The following is a 16,716-nucleotide window of genomic DNA, read 5'->3' on the forward strand; positions in this document are numbered from 1 at the left end:
GCCAGACCTGGAGGGAAGAGCAAGCGAGGACTGAAGCTAGGGGAACCAGGCCAGAAGTCCCTGCAGGAATGTTTGGGGTGAGCTGAGAGGGGAGGTCTGAGCCTGCCCCCTCCCCATTTCCAGGGGACCTGGGAAGGGGGGAGCAGAGAGGACCCACTGGGTGAGATGGGTTACTTAGCCTCCCTTGGTACCTGTGGGTGCTTTGTGTGTCTGTGCCCATAGCTCAGGTGGTGAAGGGGAGGGGCTGTGTGCATCTGGGTGTTGTGCGGGTAGGACTGTGTCTCTGAGAGTGTTGGTGGTTTGTGACTACGTTGAGGGAACAGGGTGAGATGACTATGTCCCAGACTGTGGCTATAGCCGGCAGGGCCTCTGTGGAGTGTAGCAGTGTGGCTGCATCTCAGAGGGTCCAGGGCTGCAAACATGTATGTCTCTGAATGTCACTGTTGCTAGGATTGGGGAGGGGTGACAGGCTGGATCTCAAGGTGTCCAGGGGGTGTGACTCCTTGTGTCTTGGGTGTATGCATTGTGTACCTGTGGGGTCTGTCTGACTGTTAGGGGGCACCTCCAGGTGATGTGGGGTGTGGTTGGGGGCTGTGACTCAGGGTGCTCAGTGGGACTCAGCGCTAAGGGGTGTGATGGTCTCTTTTTCACGGGGCTGTATTTCAGGGTGTTAGAAGTGGTAGCTATGGGCGTGTCTCTGGCGCTGGGGGTGAGATTGTCTCAGTGTGATGAGGGCTGACCCCAAGGCACTGAGGAATGTGGCTGCTGATGTGCTGGGAACAGGCAGTGATGGTGGTGGGTCTCAGGGTGTTAAGGGATACAGTTGTGTATCCTCATGTGTGAGAGTGTGTGTGTGCCCGCCAGGGATGTGATCTTACTTCTCAGGGCAGGAGGCGATGCTGCAGCTGTATGTGTGTCTGCAGGTGTGGTTATGGGTGGCTTGGGATGTGGGTGTGCGCACCACATCCTAAAGCAGGAGTAGAATCACCGGGTCTCTTAGTTCCCCAGCCCCGGGTCAGCCTTCTCCCTCTCCCCACCCCCGCCTCCCTCCCCCAACCCCAGGATATGACTGTGCAGCCCTGGCCTGGGCTTTAAGCCCCTGTGTAAATAATGGGCGGATCAGATCTCCTGGTCATACTAGGCCTGACCTAAGCTGGTCCACCGGAGCACTGCGCACCACCACCCACCCGACATCTATGAAGGGCAGGGCAAAGGGGTGCTGCTGTCCCCAAGCAGGGCTAGCCCTCCAACCTCGCAGCCTTGATGGGGGTAGCAGCACTCCCTACGCCGCCCCAGCCTGCCCTGGGCGACACTCACATTTTCCAATGTTTAGATTTTATCCGCTTTATTAATGAGCCAGGCGAGAGGCCCACGCCTCGGGGGGGGGGGGGGAAGGGGGCTGCTCCCGCCTCACCAGGGGGAGTGGGTCATGGGGGCCAGGCCAACTTCCCAGAGCCCCCCTTCCTCCTGGGGGGAGCTGGGGCCCAGAATGACCCCTGATCATTGCCAGGAGTGCAGAGAGGGGGTCTCTGCCACCCCAGGCCCCCTGCAGGCGTGCGCTGGGTGGAACAGCCCCTGGAGGCTAGAGAGGGCAGCGGGAGGAGGCAGGGAGTGGAGGAGCCGCCCCAGGAGGGAGGGAGGGAGCGAGGGAGCGGCCTGTCGGAGAGCTCGGGCGCAGCGGGCCGCGGGCGCAGCAGGGCACCGGCACAGGGGCTGAGCAGCAGGCAATGGGGACCCTGCGTCCCAGGCAGCGCCGGGTAAGAAGGCTGGGGCATGAGGATCTCCAGTGGGGGAGGAAGGCATTGAGGGACGGGGCCATGGCTCCCCCCCGTCTGTCCTTCCTGTGTTCCTTGACTCTCAGCCCCATCTGTCTGTCCCTGTTGATCTTACCTCCTGCCCAGCCTCCCATCCCATATGACCCAGAAGGCAGTTTGTCCTCTCAGCCCTCATCAGTGGGGTATCAAGGAATGGGTGGTGATGGGCTAGACTGGAGGCCTCTGGGGCAGGAATATGGAACTGGCAGGACTGGAACTGTGGGCATTCAGGGTGAGACAGCTGTGGTCAGAGGTAGGGCCTGGATGAGAGACAGCAATGGAGCTGAGACGGGAGTGTGAGGGACAGGGATGGGGGTGTAGGGACAGGGCTGTGGGGATGGAGATGTGGCCAAGGGGATAGAGATAGGTTTATGGAAACAAGAAAGAGCTATGGGGACAGGGATGAATCTATGGGGACAGAGGTTTCACTATGGGGACAAAGATGGGGCTCTGAAATGACAGTGTGAAATGTGCCCACAATGGCAGAGGTGGGGCTGTAAGCATCTAGGATGGGACTGGAGTAAAGGTGATACGGTGATGGTCAGAGATGGGGCAGTGGGGTCAGATGACATCCTGGGTCAGAAATGGGTCAGTGGGTATCAGATGGGGTCAGGGCCCAGGAATTTGCTGTGGTGTCCGAACAGGAGGGGGGTGTCAGAGCTGGGTGGGTAAGGCCCAGAAGTAGGGATAGAGACAGGTTGGGCTGAAGGCAGGTGAGCTGTGGTGGACAGAGGAAGGGGCAGTGAGGGCAGACTGAGGCCGGGAGCAAGAGATGGGCTGGTGAGAGGCAGAGGAGGAGGAGTGGGTCAGGAATGGGGCAGCTAGAGTCATCCGGAGTTGCCCTGGGTAGAGGGTCCATAGAAGAACGCCACTGGGTCAAATGGGTCCTGATATTCGGAGATGGGTCCTCTGGCTGGTCCCAGGCCAACGGAGGGACCTCACCTTCCCGTCCTCTCCTCTCCCCAGCCCCACCCCCGGCACCTGACATGAGCCCTTGCGGGCCCCTCAACCTGAGCCTGGCGGGCGAGGCGACCACGTGCACGGCACCCAGGGCTCCCAACGCGTCCGTCGGACCGGTGTCGGGCCTGGCAGGCGCATCGCCCGCGCTGCCCATCTTCTCCATGACGCTGGGCGCCCTGTCCAACGTGCTGGCGCTGGCGCTGCTGGCGCAGGCCGCGGGTCGTCTGCGGCGCCGTCGCTCGGCAGCCACCTTCCTGCTATTCGTCGCCAGCCTGTTGGCCACCGACTTGGCGGGCCACGTGATTCCGGGTGCGCTGGTGCTACGCCTGTATACCGCGGGGCGTTCGCCGGCCGGCGGCGCCTGCCACTTCCTGGGCGGCTGCATGGTCTTCTTTGGCCTGTGCCCGCTGCTGCTGGGCTGCGGCATGGCCGTGGAGCGCTGCGTGGGCGTCACGAAGCCACTGCTGCACGCAGCCCGTGTCTCGGTGGCCCGCGCGCGCCTGGCTCTGGCCGCGCTGGCCGCCGTGGCCTTGGCCGTGGCGCTGCTGCCGCTGGCGCGCGTGGGCCGCTACGAGCTGCAGTACCCAGGCACGTGGTGCTTCATCAGTCTGGGCCCGGCAGGAGGCTGGCGCCAGGCCTTGCTCGCCGGCCTCTTCACCGGCCTCGGCTTGGCCTCGCTGCTCGCCGCGCTCGTGTGCAACACGCTCAGCGGCCTGGCCCTGCTGCGTGCCCGCTGGCGCCGCCGCTCTCAACGGTGCTCCCTGGCTTCCGGCCCCGACAGCCGAAGACACTGGGGAGGGCGCGGACCTCGCTCGGCCTCCGCCTCGTCCGCCTCGTCCGTCGCTTCGGCCTCCACCGCCCCTGGCGGCTCCCTGGGCCGTGGCTCAGGGCGCAGAGCCCGCGCCCACGACGTGGAGATGGTGGGCCAGCTCGTGGGCATCATGGTGGTGTCTTGCATCTGCTGGAGCCCCCTGCTGGTGAGGGGCGCACACGCCCCTCTAACCCTGCTCCTTCCTGCTACCTCCGTGGCCCCTCCTACCCCTTTCAATCCCCGGACACCGGAGTCCTTTCTCCCAGACCCAGCCAGGGCTCCGCCCCCTAGAGGCCCTACCCCTGATCTTGCTCTTTCGTGGGGTTTCTTTATAGTTCACCCTGATCCAGGCAAGCCTCCCCTCCAATCTCACCCCTCTAGGTGCCTTCATTCCCTAGCCACTTCCACCATCATTCCCTTTTCTCCCATTCAATCTTCTGTCATTTGGGATACCTGGGACTTCTTTCTGGCCTGAGCCCACACTTGCGGAAGGCCTTTGCTTCTGCCACGCCCTCCAACCCCAACCACCCACCCCTCCCCTGCTTCTTTCATCTTTCCAATTAGACTCGTATTTACCCTCCCCGTGATGCTGTGTCCCTCCTCACAGCTTCATTTCCTCTCAGACACTCTCCCAAGCATTCTTGCCTGAGCCCTTCGCCGGTCCCCTTTTCTTACACCAGCCTATCGCTCACACGGTCTTCTCCTCCAGGTGTTGGTGGTGCTGGCCATTGCAGGCTGGGGCTCCAGCTCCCTGCAGCGGCTGCTGTTTTTGGCCGTGCGTCTCGCCTCGTGGAACCAGATTCTGGACCCCTGGGTGTACATCCTGCTGCGCCAGGCCGTGCTTCGCCAACTGCTTCGCCTTCTGCCCTCACGGGCCGGCGCTAAGGGCAGCCCTGCGGTGCTGGGCCTCACCAGGAGCGCCTGGGAGGCCAACTCGCTGCGCAGCTCTCGGCACAGTGGCCTCAGTCACTTCTAGGCGCCCCCGGGGCCTAAGCCAGACCACCCCGGGCCTGCCCCAGGTCCACAGTGCAGAGACTTCGAGGAATAAAGCCTTTTTGCTGACAAGCCCAGGGCGGTGTGTCCCGTCGGGGATGCTGCGCTCTGGTGGCCGCGCAGCGGCGGCAGTGGCGCTGCGTGCGCCTCCAAGGTGTGCAATACCTGGACCTGCCACGCGGGGGCGAAGAGACCCAGAGCCAGAGCCGCAGGAGCATGCACACGACGCCCTGATCTCAATCCTGGGGCGGGAGCTCTGCTGCGAGCAGAGCTAGGGGGTTGGTGGGCGCTTCTTGCCCCTGCGGACGCCAGGAATAAATCCTGCAACCGTTCGTCACCGGCCTCTAACCCCCTCAGCAAAGTTCCAAGCCCCTTCCCATTGCGTCCTGCCCACGTTCCCCACCACAGTAACAGGCCTGAGTCCCCACCATCCCTTGGCCTCCTTCAAATGATCCCCCACAGCATAATCCGGGGCATTTCCCCATCACTCCCTAACACCCTGGTCACCCATTGCATCTGCCTCCTCCAACTCTCTCCACTTCCAAGAACCTCCCCCATTACTGCGCACAAGAAGAGACAGACAATGCACCGATGGGGCAAAACCCAAAGGCCTTTTTAAAAACTACGAACAGCTGGGTGAGTGCAGGGACGGGGCAGGGGACTAGCAGCTCCCGGCCACGAAGTCGAAGTCCCGGAAGGCTGCCTGCTCTGTGGCTGTGAGGGGCCGTGCGTCTCGGGGTGGGCTCAGTGTGGGGGACTCCCCCGTGAATTCCTCGTCGAAGTTGCTGACATCAGTGCGGCCAGACAGCGTGGGTACAAAAGGCGGCGGGAGGCGCCGAGCCAGCAGGGCGTCCCAGCCCAGCGTCTGCAGGGCAGAGAGGGGAGAGGTCAGCAGGGGAAGCTCAGGGGGACTGCAGGAAGGGGTCTGCTCCATGTGCCCTAACCAGCCTTGGGTCTGTGGGGATCAACACAGGGAGTCACAAAGATAAAAGGAGGAAAGTAGGGGAACGGCCTGGGGGCTCAGGAAGTGTCACAATGTATGGGGGGTGCTGGTGGTCAGGGCGGGAGTGGTGGCAGAAGCCTGGGCTCATTCACAGGTCAGTGTTTCCCCCCAAGCCAGCCTGGAGTAGATGTGGGTGTGGCAGGGCCAGTGGGGGTGAGGGAAGGGGAAGGAAAGGCAGGCAGGAACCAAGGGGATGTGACAATGCTGGAGGTGAAGCCACTAGACCTTGGGGTGATAGGGGGATGATTGGGTCCTGTGGGGGGACCTCACCCTGAAGAAAGGCTGTTTTTTCACATCTTCTGCATCCCTCTCGCTGGACCCCAACCTCCGCTCTGGATTCCTCCGCAGCAGCTGGAAGAGGGAATACTGCATTAGTGTTCCCCTTCCTGGCCCCAGAGCCACTCCCCTGGCCCACCTCAAGTGTGTAGGGGGGTCCTCACCCTGCGCATGATGCTGATGGCTTCAGCTGACAGGAAGCGGGGATAGCGAACCTCATCGTTGACAATGCTGTCAAATACCTCCTCCTCATCATCCCCTGGGAATGGGGACTGGGGACAGGGAGAGCCAGGGTGAATTAGGCCCCTCTGGCCACACCACAACCAGCCCCACCCAAGGCTCCAGCTGCACTTTTACATGGCTCACTTGGGAGGGTAAGTACCCCCGCTTTACAGATGCAGAAACTGAGGCCAGGGGGCAAAGCCCATCTGTCCCCAGTCAGACAGCACATGGTGTGGAGGCCAGTTTTGATCCCCCCCCACCCCACATAACTACCGATCGTGCACACACAGGTTCCCAGAGACAGGCAGGGTGGAGCAGCCTGGGGCCTCACCTCGCCAACCAGCATCTCATAGAGCAGCACGCCCAGCCCCCACCAGTCCACTGCTCGAGTGTACGATGTGTCTGTCAGCACCTCAGGTGCCAGGAACTCCGGGGTCCCACAGAACGTGCTGGTCCGGTCCCCATAGCCCATCCCTGAGGGCAGCAGGGCCATGTGAGGTTATTGGTAGGGGTGGGGGGTAGTCCAGACAGCCAGCCCTGTCCTAGGACCAGGGTAGGGGGTAACCCAGGTAGGGCTGGGCACTCCATTCCCTCCCTTCTCTGTCTAAACCCCAGAGGCCAGCCCCTCAGATTCTAGCCCTTCCCCTCACCCTCCTTGCAGAGGCCAAAGTCTGCGATCTTGACATAGCCCTCGGTGTCCAAGAGCAAATTGTCCAACTTCAGGTCCCTGTTGGGGGGGGATGTAAAGAGAGATGAAAGGGGATCTGGGCCCTGCCTGAAGCCTGAGGGCCTCACAGTGGGCAGAGCACACAGACACACAAACACACCTGTAGACAATCTTGTGTTCATGCAGAAACTGCAGTCCCAGCACCACACAGGCTGAATAAAAGCTGCAGAAAGAGGCTGGTGTGAGGAGGCTAGACCTCCAGGCAAGGGAGGAGGGTCACATAAAGCTCCCACATCCTCAAAAGTACCCCTCCAGTCCCCGAAACTCCAGGAGCTGGGGGAAGGCAGGGCTGATATGTGGAGGTGTAGGGAGGGGAACCAGGCTCACACAGCTCGGGGCTCAGAGAACACATCGCTGTGGATGTGCAGCATCAGGTCCCCACCAGCCGAGTACTCCATCACGAAGCACACGTGCTCTGGTGTCTGGAAACAGCCAAACAGGTTCACCAGAAAGGGGTGTCCTGCACTGGTCACAGCTGCCAAGATCCGCTTCTCACACATCAGGCTGGGCAGGGTAGAGGGGCAGGGGTCAGAAACCATAGCAGCACCCAACCCCCAACACCCCCACTCTCTAGAGTCTTCAGTCATCAGATTTTTCTTTTTCTTTTTTTTTCTTTTTAGGGCCGCATCCACGGCATATGGAAGTTCCCAGGCTAGGGGTCGAGTCAGAGCTGTAGCCGCCAGCCCACGCCACAGCCACAGCCACACCAGATCTGAGCTGCATCTGTGACCTACACCACAGCTCACGGCCATGCCAGATCCTTAATCCACTGAGCAAGGCCAGGGATCAAACCTGTGTCCTCATGGATACTAGTCAGATTTGTTTCTGCTGAGCCACGATAGGAACTCCCTGATTTTTTTTTTTTAATTTTTGTCTTTTTAGGGCTGCACCCACAGCATATGGAAGTTCCCGGCGTAGGGGTCGAATTGGAGCTGCAGCTGCCAGCCTACACCACAGCAACACCAGATCTGAGCAGCATCTGCGACCCACACTGCACCATGTTGCAATGCCAGATCCTTAACTCACTGAGCGAGGCCACGGATCAAATCTGCATCCTTATGGATACCAGTTGGGTTCTTAGCCTGCTGAGCCACAATGGGAACTCCAAATCATAAGATTTTAAGGGTCTTGCATGGCTGTGCACCCCGAGCAAGATGCTTAATACCTCTGAACCTAGGCAGCCTTGTCTGCTCTCAGGCACCCAGAATCCATCCAGTAGTCTTAGCGACAGTTCCTTAAATTCCCTTTGGTGAACCACCAATGAGACTGTTACTTCCCTTTGGAGCAATCCATCTCCCTGACCAGGAATTGGTTCACAAATGGGCAAGCCAAGCCAATGGGGCTCAATTTCAGGATTTCTGCTGGAATTATTAAGGAAGAAGGGCTAAAGCTGGCAGATGAGCAATAAACTGCCAGGGTGGGGAGGAGCACCTCTGCCCTGTAAGGGGACTGTGAGCAAAGCCCACACATATAAAAGCAAAATTGAGAGACATCAACTGAGCACCTGGATCCAGCCAGGCCTGAAGGTAGTCCACCCCTAGATTTTTCTAATCCAAAGCAATCAATTCCTCTGTTTGCCTGAGCCTGTCTAAGTTGGGTTCCTGGTTAGTAAAAGGATGTCAAGAAGACTGGGGACAATCTACGAGCCACTGCTGGGCATCTACAGTGGGCAAGTCATTGTGCAGAATGCTCTAGAGACATCCTCTCATTTAATCCACCCAGCAACCCTGCAAGAAAGGCATTATTACTCCTTGTCTATAGATGGGGAGGCTGAGGTTCAGCAGGATGAAGTGAGCTCCCTAAGGTTTCCAAGCATGTCTGTGGCAGAGGCAGGATTTGAACTCAGGGTCCTGACCCTAAAGCAGAGGCAGTACAATGGCACCATTAATAGCACAGGCTTCAGAACTCGAGTCCCTAAACTCAAATCCTGGACCAGCTGCTTACTGGCTATGTGACCTCTGGCAATTTGCTCAACCTCTCTGTGCCATGTGCAGAATGGGAACTATAACAGTATTTCCCTCTTAAAGCTGTTGTGAGGAACGAGTTACCGAATGTAAAGCACATGGTGGGTGCTTTCCAAGAGTCATTATTATTATCGTAATTACGAGCTTATTAATATGTATGAGTGACTGTTATGAGTCACCCTCATAGCAGCTCCAAGGAGGGGACTGCTCTGTCTCCCATTTCCCAGAAGAGGAGACTGAAGTTCTTAGAGGGCCTGAGCAGGGTCCCCACCTCTCCACCTCGTCTCGGGCCACAATGTCCCCTTTCTTCAAAGCCTTGATGGCAAACAGCTCCCCGCTGGGCCGGAATTCGGAGAGCAGCACCTGGAATCACAGTGGGCAGGGGTGGCCTTAGCAGCTGGTCCAAGGACCTGGGGGTCTGGACCCCCAGTCCCCCAACTCACCTTCCCAAAGTGACCCCGGCCCAGCACTGCCAGGAACTTGAAATCCTCGAGGGTCAGGGGTGACTTCCTCAGAGGGCTGTGGAAAGAGGAGACTGGTGGACATGCAATAGCAGGCAGGGGTGGTGGGTGGTGGGCAGGGGAGGGGTGTCACCTGCACAGAGTGGGGCCTGGGGTCTCCTGGGTCTCCGAAGGCAGCTGGGGAGTGGTGGAAGTTTCCTGGATTGGGGAACTCTGTGGCAGAGAGAGGAGGTCAGAGAATAATAACCCATAATTACAAAAGCAACCAAGGCTCCCATCACCTCTTGGACCTCACCTCTCCCCCTACTCCCCATCTCACTCAGTCTCCCTTCAGCCACATTGAGACATCAGCTGAGCACCTGGATACAGCCATGCCTGAAGGCAGTCCACCCCTGGACTTTTCTGATCCAAAGCAATCAATTCCTCTGTTGCTTAATCTTGTCTAAGTTAGGTTAATAAAAAGATGTCAAGAAGATTGGGAACAATCTCAGAGCCACTACTGGGCATCTACAGAGGGCAAGGTACTATGCAGAATGCTCTAGAGATATCCTCTCATTAAATCCACCCAACCCTGCATGAAAAGGCATTATTATTCCCTGTCTATAGATGAAGAGGCTGAGGTTCTATTCACTGTCCTGAACACATCAGGCATATTTCCACCCCAGGAGCTTTGCACGGGTTCTTCTCTCCACCAGGAATTCTCTTTCCGCAATACCCACATGGCCCCTCCCTCAACTCCTCCAGGTCTTTATTCAAATTATCACTTTCACAGGTGGCCAGCTGACTGCCACATTAAATAACCAACAGATCCTCCAACACTCTCTGTCCCCTTTCTCTGCTTTATTTTTCTTCTCAGCACATTTTATGCTGTAAATGTATTTTACCATTTATCTGCATATTCCCTTGATTGGTATTAGTTCTACAGAGCCACCAAATCCTTTATATCACATGCATACACAACTTCAAAAAGAATCAAAATTAATAATTTAAGTGGGGAAAAAAATTACCTACTGGTCCACCATTCTCCACTACAGAGATAGTTCCAAAGGTTCAGTCAGTGCCAACAGGTGTACAGTGGAAAACACAGTCCACTCCTGCCCAGCTGCCCTCTCCAGAGCCAGCCATTATTACTGATTTCATGAGTATCTTTCTAAATGTATCCTACAACCATTCAAGCAAAAGTACAGGCACAGGCTCCATTTTTCTTGCATTCACAATTGACCATATGCCAATTTCACCTCTCCCAGTAGACAGTCTGTCTTGGTAATCAATTCTGTGCCAGCACACAGAGAACAGACTCATTTTCACAGTTGCATACTATTCCATCTTGTCATTTATTTAGCACTGCTTCCTATAGGTGGACCCTGAGGTTGTTTCCACTCTTTTGCCCACACAAAACTGCAATGGCAAACATCCTGCACATGTGTTTTTGTGCACATGGGTAATTGTCCATCATGGAAGTCCAAGAGTGGGACCTCTTAGCCATCTGTGTCCTCCAAAGGAGATGTAGTGATTCACATGTCTCCCACTGACTGCCTGTTTGTCTGCAACCTTTCCAGCTTTTCAATGTTATTAAGCTTTTGGATTTTTTGGGTCAAACTCATCTAACTGAATGAGGCACCTATTCTCATTGTTTCCTTTCTTTTTTTTTTTTTTTTTTTGGTTTTTTTAGGGCCACACTAGCGGCATATGGAGATTCCCAGGCTAGAAGTCAAATCAAAGCTGTAACCGCTTGCCTACACCACAGCCACAGCAATACCAGATCCAAGCTGCGTCTGCAACCTACACCCCAGCTCATGGCAATGCCAGATCTTTAATCCATTGCACGAGGCCAGGGATCAAACCTGCATCCTCATGGATACTACTCAGATCCTTTTCACTGAGCCACAATGGGAACTTCTCCATTTTAAAAAAAAAATGAGGTAGAAAATGCACTCAATGAGGTGGGAAATGGAACCATCGTCCAGGCCAGGGGTTGACAAATTCCATGTTTTGTATAGTCTGCTAGCTAAGAATGATTTTTATGTTTTTAAAGGGTTTGGGGAAAACAGATCAAAAGACGAAGAATATTTCACGATACATGAAAGTAATATACATTCAGTAAGGCTTTCCTGGCTCACAGCCACACCCCTTCACGTCTGTCTGAGTGGCGACTTTCTAGGACAGCAGTATTGAATAGTGTGACTAGGACCTTCTGGCCCACAAAGTTGAAAACATTGACTATGTGGCCCTTTACAGAAAAAAATGTGCTGACCTCTGACGTAGATCAAGATGCAGGACATTCCTATCATCCTAGAAGGCTCTCGTGTCCTCTTCCTATCAGTAACCGCCCCCCCCCCCACCACAAGAGAACCACTATCTTGACTTCTGTCATTGACGTTTTAAACATACTCATTCTATAGGGCAATACACTAAGCACAGAGAGCTGAAGTGGCTTGGTGTGGGTCACACAGCTTAGAGGCAGCATGGCAGGGACAGGACTTACAGGTTTTGTTTTTTCCGTTTTGGACATGCCCACAGCATGTGGAATTTCCTGGGCCAGGGACTGAACCTGTGCCACAGCAGTAATCCAAGTCACAGCAGTGACAATGCTGGATCCTTGAACCACTGAGCTCATGTTTTTATCCAGGATAGAGAATAGGACCCTGTTTCTGACAGGGATGTGCTGTGTGACCTAGGGGAGGTCCTAGCAGTCTCTGGGACTCAAGCTGGGAAGAAGACCTCCTGACAGTGCCCAGGCCAAGAGGGAAGCTCACCAGACTTGATGGGCTGGAAGGAGGACCCAGAGGGCTCTTCTGGGGCGAGCCGTCCAAGTCAGTCCCGAGGTTCAGCTTCTCCACAGATATGTCACTGCAGCACAAGGGAGGAAGGTGCATGAAGACCCAGCACCCAGGGAGGCAACCAGGGGCAGCTGGAACCCCGGGGCCCTCCCTCCTTACCCTGTGGACCGAGCCTCAGGTCCTGGGGAAGCCCCCGGGCTGAAGGTGCCTATGGCCGAGGGGTTGGGGATGAGCCTGCGAAGCAGCCGCACCCAGGTGGCGACGTCGATGTTCATCTGCCTAGCACGCTGAAAGGCCTTCCCTGGGCGGATGGGGGCAGGTGTCAGCCTCCGTGACGCCCTCAGGACCCCTGGTCTCTCCCCTGCCCTGGCCCAACTCCTTACCTTGCTGCTTGGAGAAGATCTTCTTCTGCCGTCGGAGCCGGGGTATTCGCTCAATGACAGGGTTGCGGAAAGTGACCTGAGGGGAGGAGCCAGTGTCAGAACCCTCGCCCACCTCCGGGCAGTGTGGTGGAGGAGCCCTTAGAAGCATAGGTGCGCATCCTCGGATGTTTCAGGGTTTCCAATCACTGTGGCATCGTGTCCAGCTACAGAATCCTACGCACTCTATTAAGAGGTGGTAAAACCAAGCCATCCCTCAACAGGGCCACCTCCTGAAGTGCCATCTTGGAAAGGCAAGCAGCAGGTGAGCAGGCCCTCCCCTTGGGGTGGGCAGCGGGTCTGCTCCAATGAGACATACATACAAGTCCAGCAAACAGGCCCTATGCTTGATCGATCTAGTATCCTGATTCCCCAAGTGCGGTCCCAGACCAACAGCATCAGCATCACCTGGGGACCTGCTAGAAATGCAGATTCTCAGGGCCCCCGCCCACCTCGACCCACTAAGTCAAAAATACTGGTGGTGGTGGTGGGGGTAGGGCCCAGCAATTTGTGTTTCAACAAGCCCTCTAGGTAATGCTGGTGTCCACCAAGGTGGGGGAAACCACTGCTCTAGTTGAATTCTCCCAACTAACACATCTTCTAGAAGGTGCTAAAGTCACAGAACTGTGTGACTTTATGGGTGTCCTGTACAGTTGCCGCAAGCTGCAAGCCGCATGTGGCTATTTAAGGAAAATGTAAGAAAAATGAAAACATCAGCTCCCTGGCTGCAATGGTCATACTTCAAGTGGCCAGTGGCTACTATATTGGATGACATGGATATAGAACATTTCTACCTACAATAGAACTCAACTATTGTAGGCTCATGGACAACAGAACTGCAGAAAATTCTACAGGATGGTGCTTTGGGGGAGGCATAAGAAAAACAGAATGTTATAAACCTTGAAGGTAAGCAGGACTGTCTCAGAATTTGTCCCCCGGGCTACCCACCACCATTCGCCAGTTGGGTTTTGGACAGTCTTCCCAACAGAAGAATAATTTCAGGGCCACCTGAAGCCAGCCTTTCTCGGCTCCTTTCCTTCAGAGGTCCTTGATCGTGAGATCACATAAAAATTCCTCCCTGGGTAGTAAAATAGCCCTTGAATAGTTTGACTTTTTCTGGATGTTTTTTCAAGAAAAAAACAAAAACAAAAACAAAAACCCCAAAAAAACAAAAACCCTACATGTTAGGAATTAGTGAAGATTTACTAATGTTTTTATTTTTTTTTTCTTTTTATGGCCACACCTGCACCATATAGCAGTTCCCAGGTTGCTGGCTGAATTGAAGCTGCAGCTGCTGGCTTATGCCTCAGCCATGGCAATGCCAGAACTGAGTCACATCTGCAACCTGTGCCACAGCTTGCTACAATGCTGGATCCTTAACTCACTGAGCGAGGCCAGGGATCAAATCCACATCATTATGGACACTATGTTGGGTTCTTAACCTGCTGAGCCACAATGGGAACTCCTTCTTTTTCTTTTTATCTCTTTTTTTCTTTTTCTTTTCCTAGTTGGGTTTGTTACCGCTGAGCCACAATGGGTACTCCTCCTTTTTTTTTTTTTTTTTGTTTGGTTTTTTTGGGTTGCACCCATGGCATATGGAGGTTCCCAGTCTAGGGGTCAAATTGGAGCTGTAGCTGCCATCCTTCACCACAGGCACAGCAACACTGGATCTGAGCCATGTCTGTGGCCTACATCACAGCTCAGAGCAACGCCCACTGAGCGAGGCCAGGGATCGAACCTGAAGCCTTATGGAGTCATGTTCATTAAGCACTAAGCCACGACGGGAACTCCTCCTCCTTCTTTTTAATATCTTGCTTCAAAGCAAAAATCAGTCCCAGCTTAAGTCATACACTGATGTGACTAATTACATGTACTTTTCTATCAAGGTTCAGAGACCAATGCAAAACATAACTTCCCCTTCTAGAAAACTGAGAGCAGGAGATGCAAAAAACATTTTCTTAGGATCAGGGTCAGGCTGTACCTCGGCCACCAGGCAGCCCTGTGGTTCCATGTCCAGCTGCACCTCATGCCTCTCATTGTCCAAGAAATCCTCCAACTTCAGGAATTTGAGGGCACACAGGCCCCGTTGGTCCCGCCAGAACACTGCCAACTCCAGTTCCCGTGCCTCAAGGGAGAAGAAGAGGGCCTTCACTTGGGGTGCTCAAGGCCCCAAACCCCTCCACCTTCAAGCCCTGTGACCCCCCCCCAACCTAGCTCACCCTCTCCAGCTCCAGGGTGAAGCTCTGGTCCCAGGTGTTGGGGCCACATGGCTTCCAGGACGTCTGTCCCACAACCGTGTTATCCAGCTTGAGCACAGTGCTCACCTCACCTGGAACAGAGGTGGGGGTCGGGTGTCAGGAAATTCAGGAGGGTAATCCTTCGTGTATCTTATTAAAGAAATCCTCTCCTCCCCTCATGATTTTCTACTATCTGCCAAAGCTTTACAGTTCTTCCTTTCACATTGGGTCCTTTAATCTCTCTCTAGTGGATCTCTCTGTGTGGTGTGTTCAGGTTTTGGCTGAACCTGCTGGCATGTAAGAGTTCCCAGGACAGGAACTGAATCTATGCCACAGCAGTGACCCAAATCACAGCAGTGACAATGCTGGATCCTTAATCCACTGAGCCACAAGGGAACTCCTCACTTTTATTCTCTATGCAAGTTCCAGTAATATATTCCTAAGCATTAACCCTAAAAAAAATGCATGCTAGTAAACATCAGGAGATACATAAATATAATGCTCATACAATAACTCTAAACTAGGAACATCTCACTGTCTATGAACAAGAGAATTAATATACCAGTGATAATACAGTCATTAGCTAAACCATGAAACTGCTGATATTCAACTATTTTTTACTTAAAAAAAAAGAGTAATTTGATATGGTTTGTTTTGAGACAATGGATTATCAAACAGGAGTAAAAACAAATGAACTATATATAGTTTCATGCAACAATATGGATAACTCTCCCAAACAATGCTGAATAAAAGAAGCCATTCCCATGAAATACATTCTGTATGATTCCATGTATATGAAGTTCAAACACAGGCAAATTAAACTATACTGTTTTGAGATGTGTACATGGGAGCTAAAACTACAAAGAAAAGCAAGGAAATGATAAACATAAGTCAGGAGAGTAGCTACCTCTAGGGCAGAGGAAGGGGCTGGAATTGAGGAGGGGACATGAGGGGGCTTCCAGACAATTCTATTTCTTGACCTAGGTGGTGGTAACATAGGTGGTTACTCTATTGTTATTCTTTTTTTTCTTCACACTTTTAAAAATGTATGTATTAGTTTTTTCCACATTGAGGTAAAATTCATGTAACATGAAATTTACCATGGTCATAATTCTTAAGTGTACAGCTCAGTGGTATCAAGTACATTCACACTGTTGTGCAATCATCACCACATCCATTTCCAGAACTCTTTTCATAATCCCAAACTGAAACTGTTGCCAGTAAACAATAACTCTCTTCTCCCCCTCACCCTCAACCACTAGCAATCACCACTTCTTCCATCTCCATGACACTGAGCACTCTAGATACTTATATAAGCAGAATCATATACTACTTGTCTTTGTGTAACTGGCTTATTTCACTTAGTGTAATATCCTCTAGTTCATCCACATTGTCACATGTGTCAGAATGTCCTTCCCTTTCTTTTCCCTTTTTTTTCTTTTTAGAGCCCCGCCTTGGCACATGTAAGTTCCAAGGCTAGGGGTCAGATTGGAGCTACAGCTGTTGGCCTATGCCACAGCCACAGCCACATGGGATCCGAGCTGTGTTTGCAACCTACACCACAGCTCTCGGCAACGCCAGATCCTTAACCCACTGAGCAAGGCCAGGGATCAAACCCGCAACCTCATGGTTCCTAGTTGGATTCGTTTCTGCTGCGATATGACGGGAACTCCAATGTCCTTCCTTTTTAAGGCTGAAAAATATTAATCCTATGGTGTGGATGAACCAGTTTGTTTATCCCTTCATCCATCAATCAACGTCGGGTTGCTTTTGCTTCTACCTTTTGGTCATTTGTGAATAATGCTGCTGTGAATGTGGGTGTGCCAATGTCTCTTTGAGACCCTGCTTCCAACTCTTTTGGGTATTTACTCAGAAGTGGGATTGCTGGGTCAAATGGTCATTCCATGTTTAATTAGTTGAGAATCTGCCATACTGTCTCCCACAGTGGCTGCACCATTTTACATTCCTACCAACAGTGTAGAAGGGTTCCAATTTCTCCACATCCTCCCTAACACCTGTTGGTTTGTTCTGCTTGACCATATCCATCCT

General features: G+C 53.7%; 2 protein-coding genes across 9 annotated transcripts in view; one reads left to right on the forward strand and one right to left on the reverse strand.

Annotated features, from left to right (window-relative positions):
- Positions 1–5,369, forward strand: PTGER1 (prostaglandin E receptor 1). 6 transcript variants are annotated; one of them, XM_021083693.2, is made up of 3 exons: positions 1,642–1,757; positions 2,781–3,751; positions 4,295–5,369. In XM_021083693.2, exons 2-3 carry the CDS (start codon positions 2,801–2,803, stop codon positions 4,559–4,561), a joined length of 1,218 nt encoding a protein of 405 aa, XP_020939352.2. In that variant the 5' UTR covers positions 1,642–1,757; positions 2,781–2,800; the 3' UTR covers positions 4,562–5,369. The 6 variants fall into 6 exon arrangements, with proteins under 6 accessions (XP_084868781.1, XP_020939352.2, XP_084868782.1 ...); XM_085012656.1 differs by having other exon boundaries at positions 2,781–3,694; positions 4,295–4,910; XM_085012655.1 differs by lacking the exons at positions 1,642–1,757; positions 4,295–5,369 and adding an exon at positions 1–77 and having other exon boundaries at positions 2,781–4,179.
- The window catches only part of PKN1 (protein kinase N1), a 24,224-nt gene continuing 12,678 nt past the window's right edge, over positions 5,171–16,716 (reverse strand). For all 3 annotated transcript variants that reach the window (XM_005661233.4, XM_085012614.1, XM_005661232.4), the window contains 15 exons: positions 14,650–14,759; positions 14,412–14,555; positions 12,395–12,470; positions 12,171–12,312; positions 11,988–12,081; positions 9,365–9,444; positions 9,214–9,289; positions 9,042–9,133; positions 7,134–7,310; positions 6,907–6,969; positions 6,730–6,806; positions 6,411–6,553; positions 6,022–6,129; positions 5,852–5,932; positions 5,171–5,443 (listed from right to left, as the gene is read on the reverse strand). In XM_005661233.4, the coding sequence (XP_005661290.2) occupies positions 5,240–5,443; positions 5,852–5,932; positions 6,022–6,129; positions 6,411–6,553; positions 6,730–6,806; positions 6,907–6,969; positions 7,134–7,310; positions 9,042–9,133; positions 9,214–9,289; positions 9,365–9,444; positions 11,988–12,081; positions 12,171–12,312; positions 12,395–12,470; positions 14,412–14,555; positions 14,650–14,759 (1,667 nt within the window). In that variant the 3' untranslated portion in view covers positions 5,171–5,239. The remainder of the gene's footprint in view (positions 5,444–5,851; positions 5,933–6,021; positions 6,130–6,410; positions 6,554–6,729; positions 6,807–6,906; positions 6,970–7,133; positions 7,311–9,041; positions 9,134–9,213; positions 9,290–9,364; positions 9,445–11,987; positions 12,082–12,170; positions 12,313–12,394; positions 12,471–14,411; positions 14,556–14,649; positions 14,760–16,716) is intronic.

Source organism: Sus scrofa, chromosome 2 (genome assembly GCF_054392235.1).
Source record: "Sus scrofa isolate SSC_HxYL_T2T_F1_AM1 chromosome 2, Sscrofa_HxYL_maternal_Yorkshire_Landrace_v2.0, whole genome shotgun sequence".
NCBI lineage: Eukaryota > Metazoa > Chordata > Mammalia > Artiodactyla > Suidae > Sus > Sus scrofa.

Excerpts from the sequence above, each read along its gene's own strand:
- PTGER1 (XM_003123373.5), top strand. The coding sequence starts at position 2,627 with ATGGGGCAGCTAGAGTCATCCGGAGTTGCCCTGGGTAGAGGGTCCATA. Across the intron at positions 3,752-4,294 it reads TCTGCTGGAGCCCCCTGCTG|GTGTTGGTGGTGCTGGCCAT; the intron begins GTGAGGGGCGCA and ends CTTCTCCTCCAG.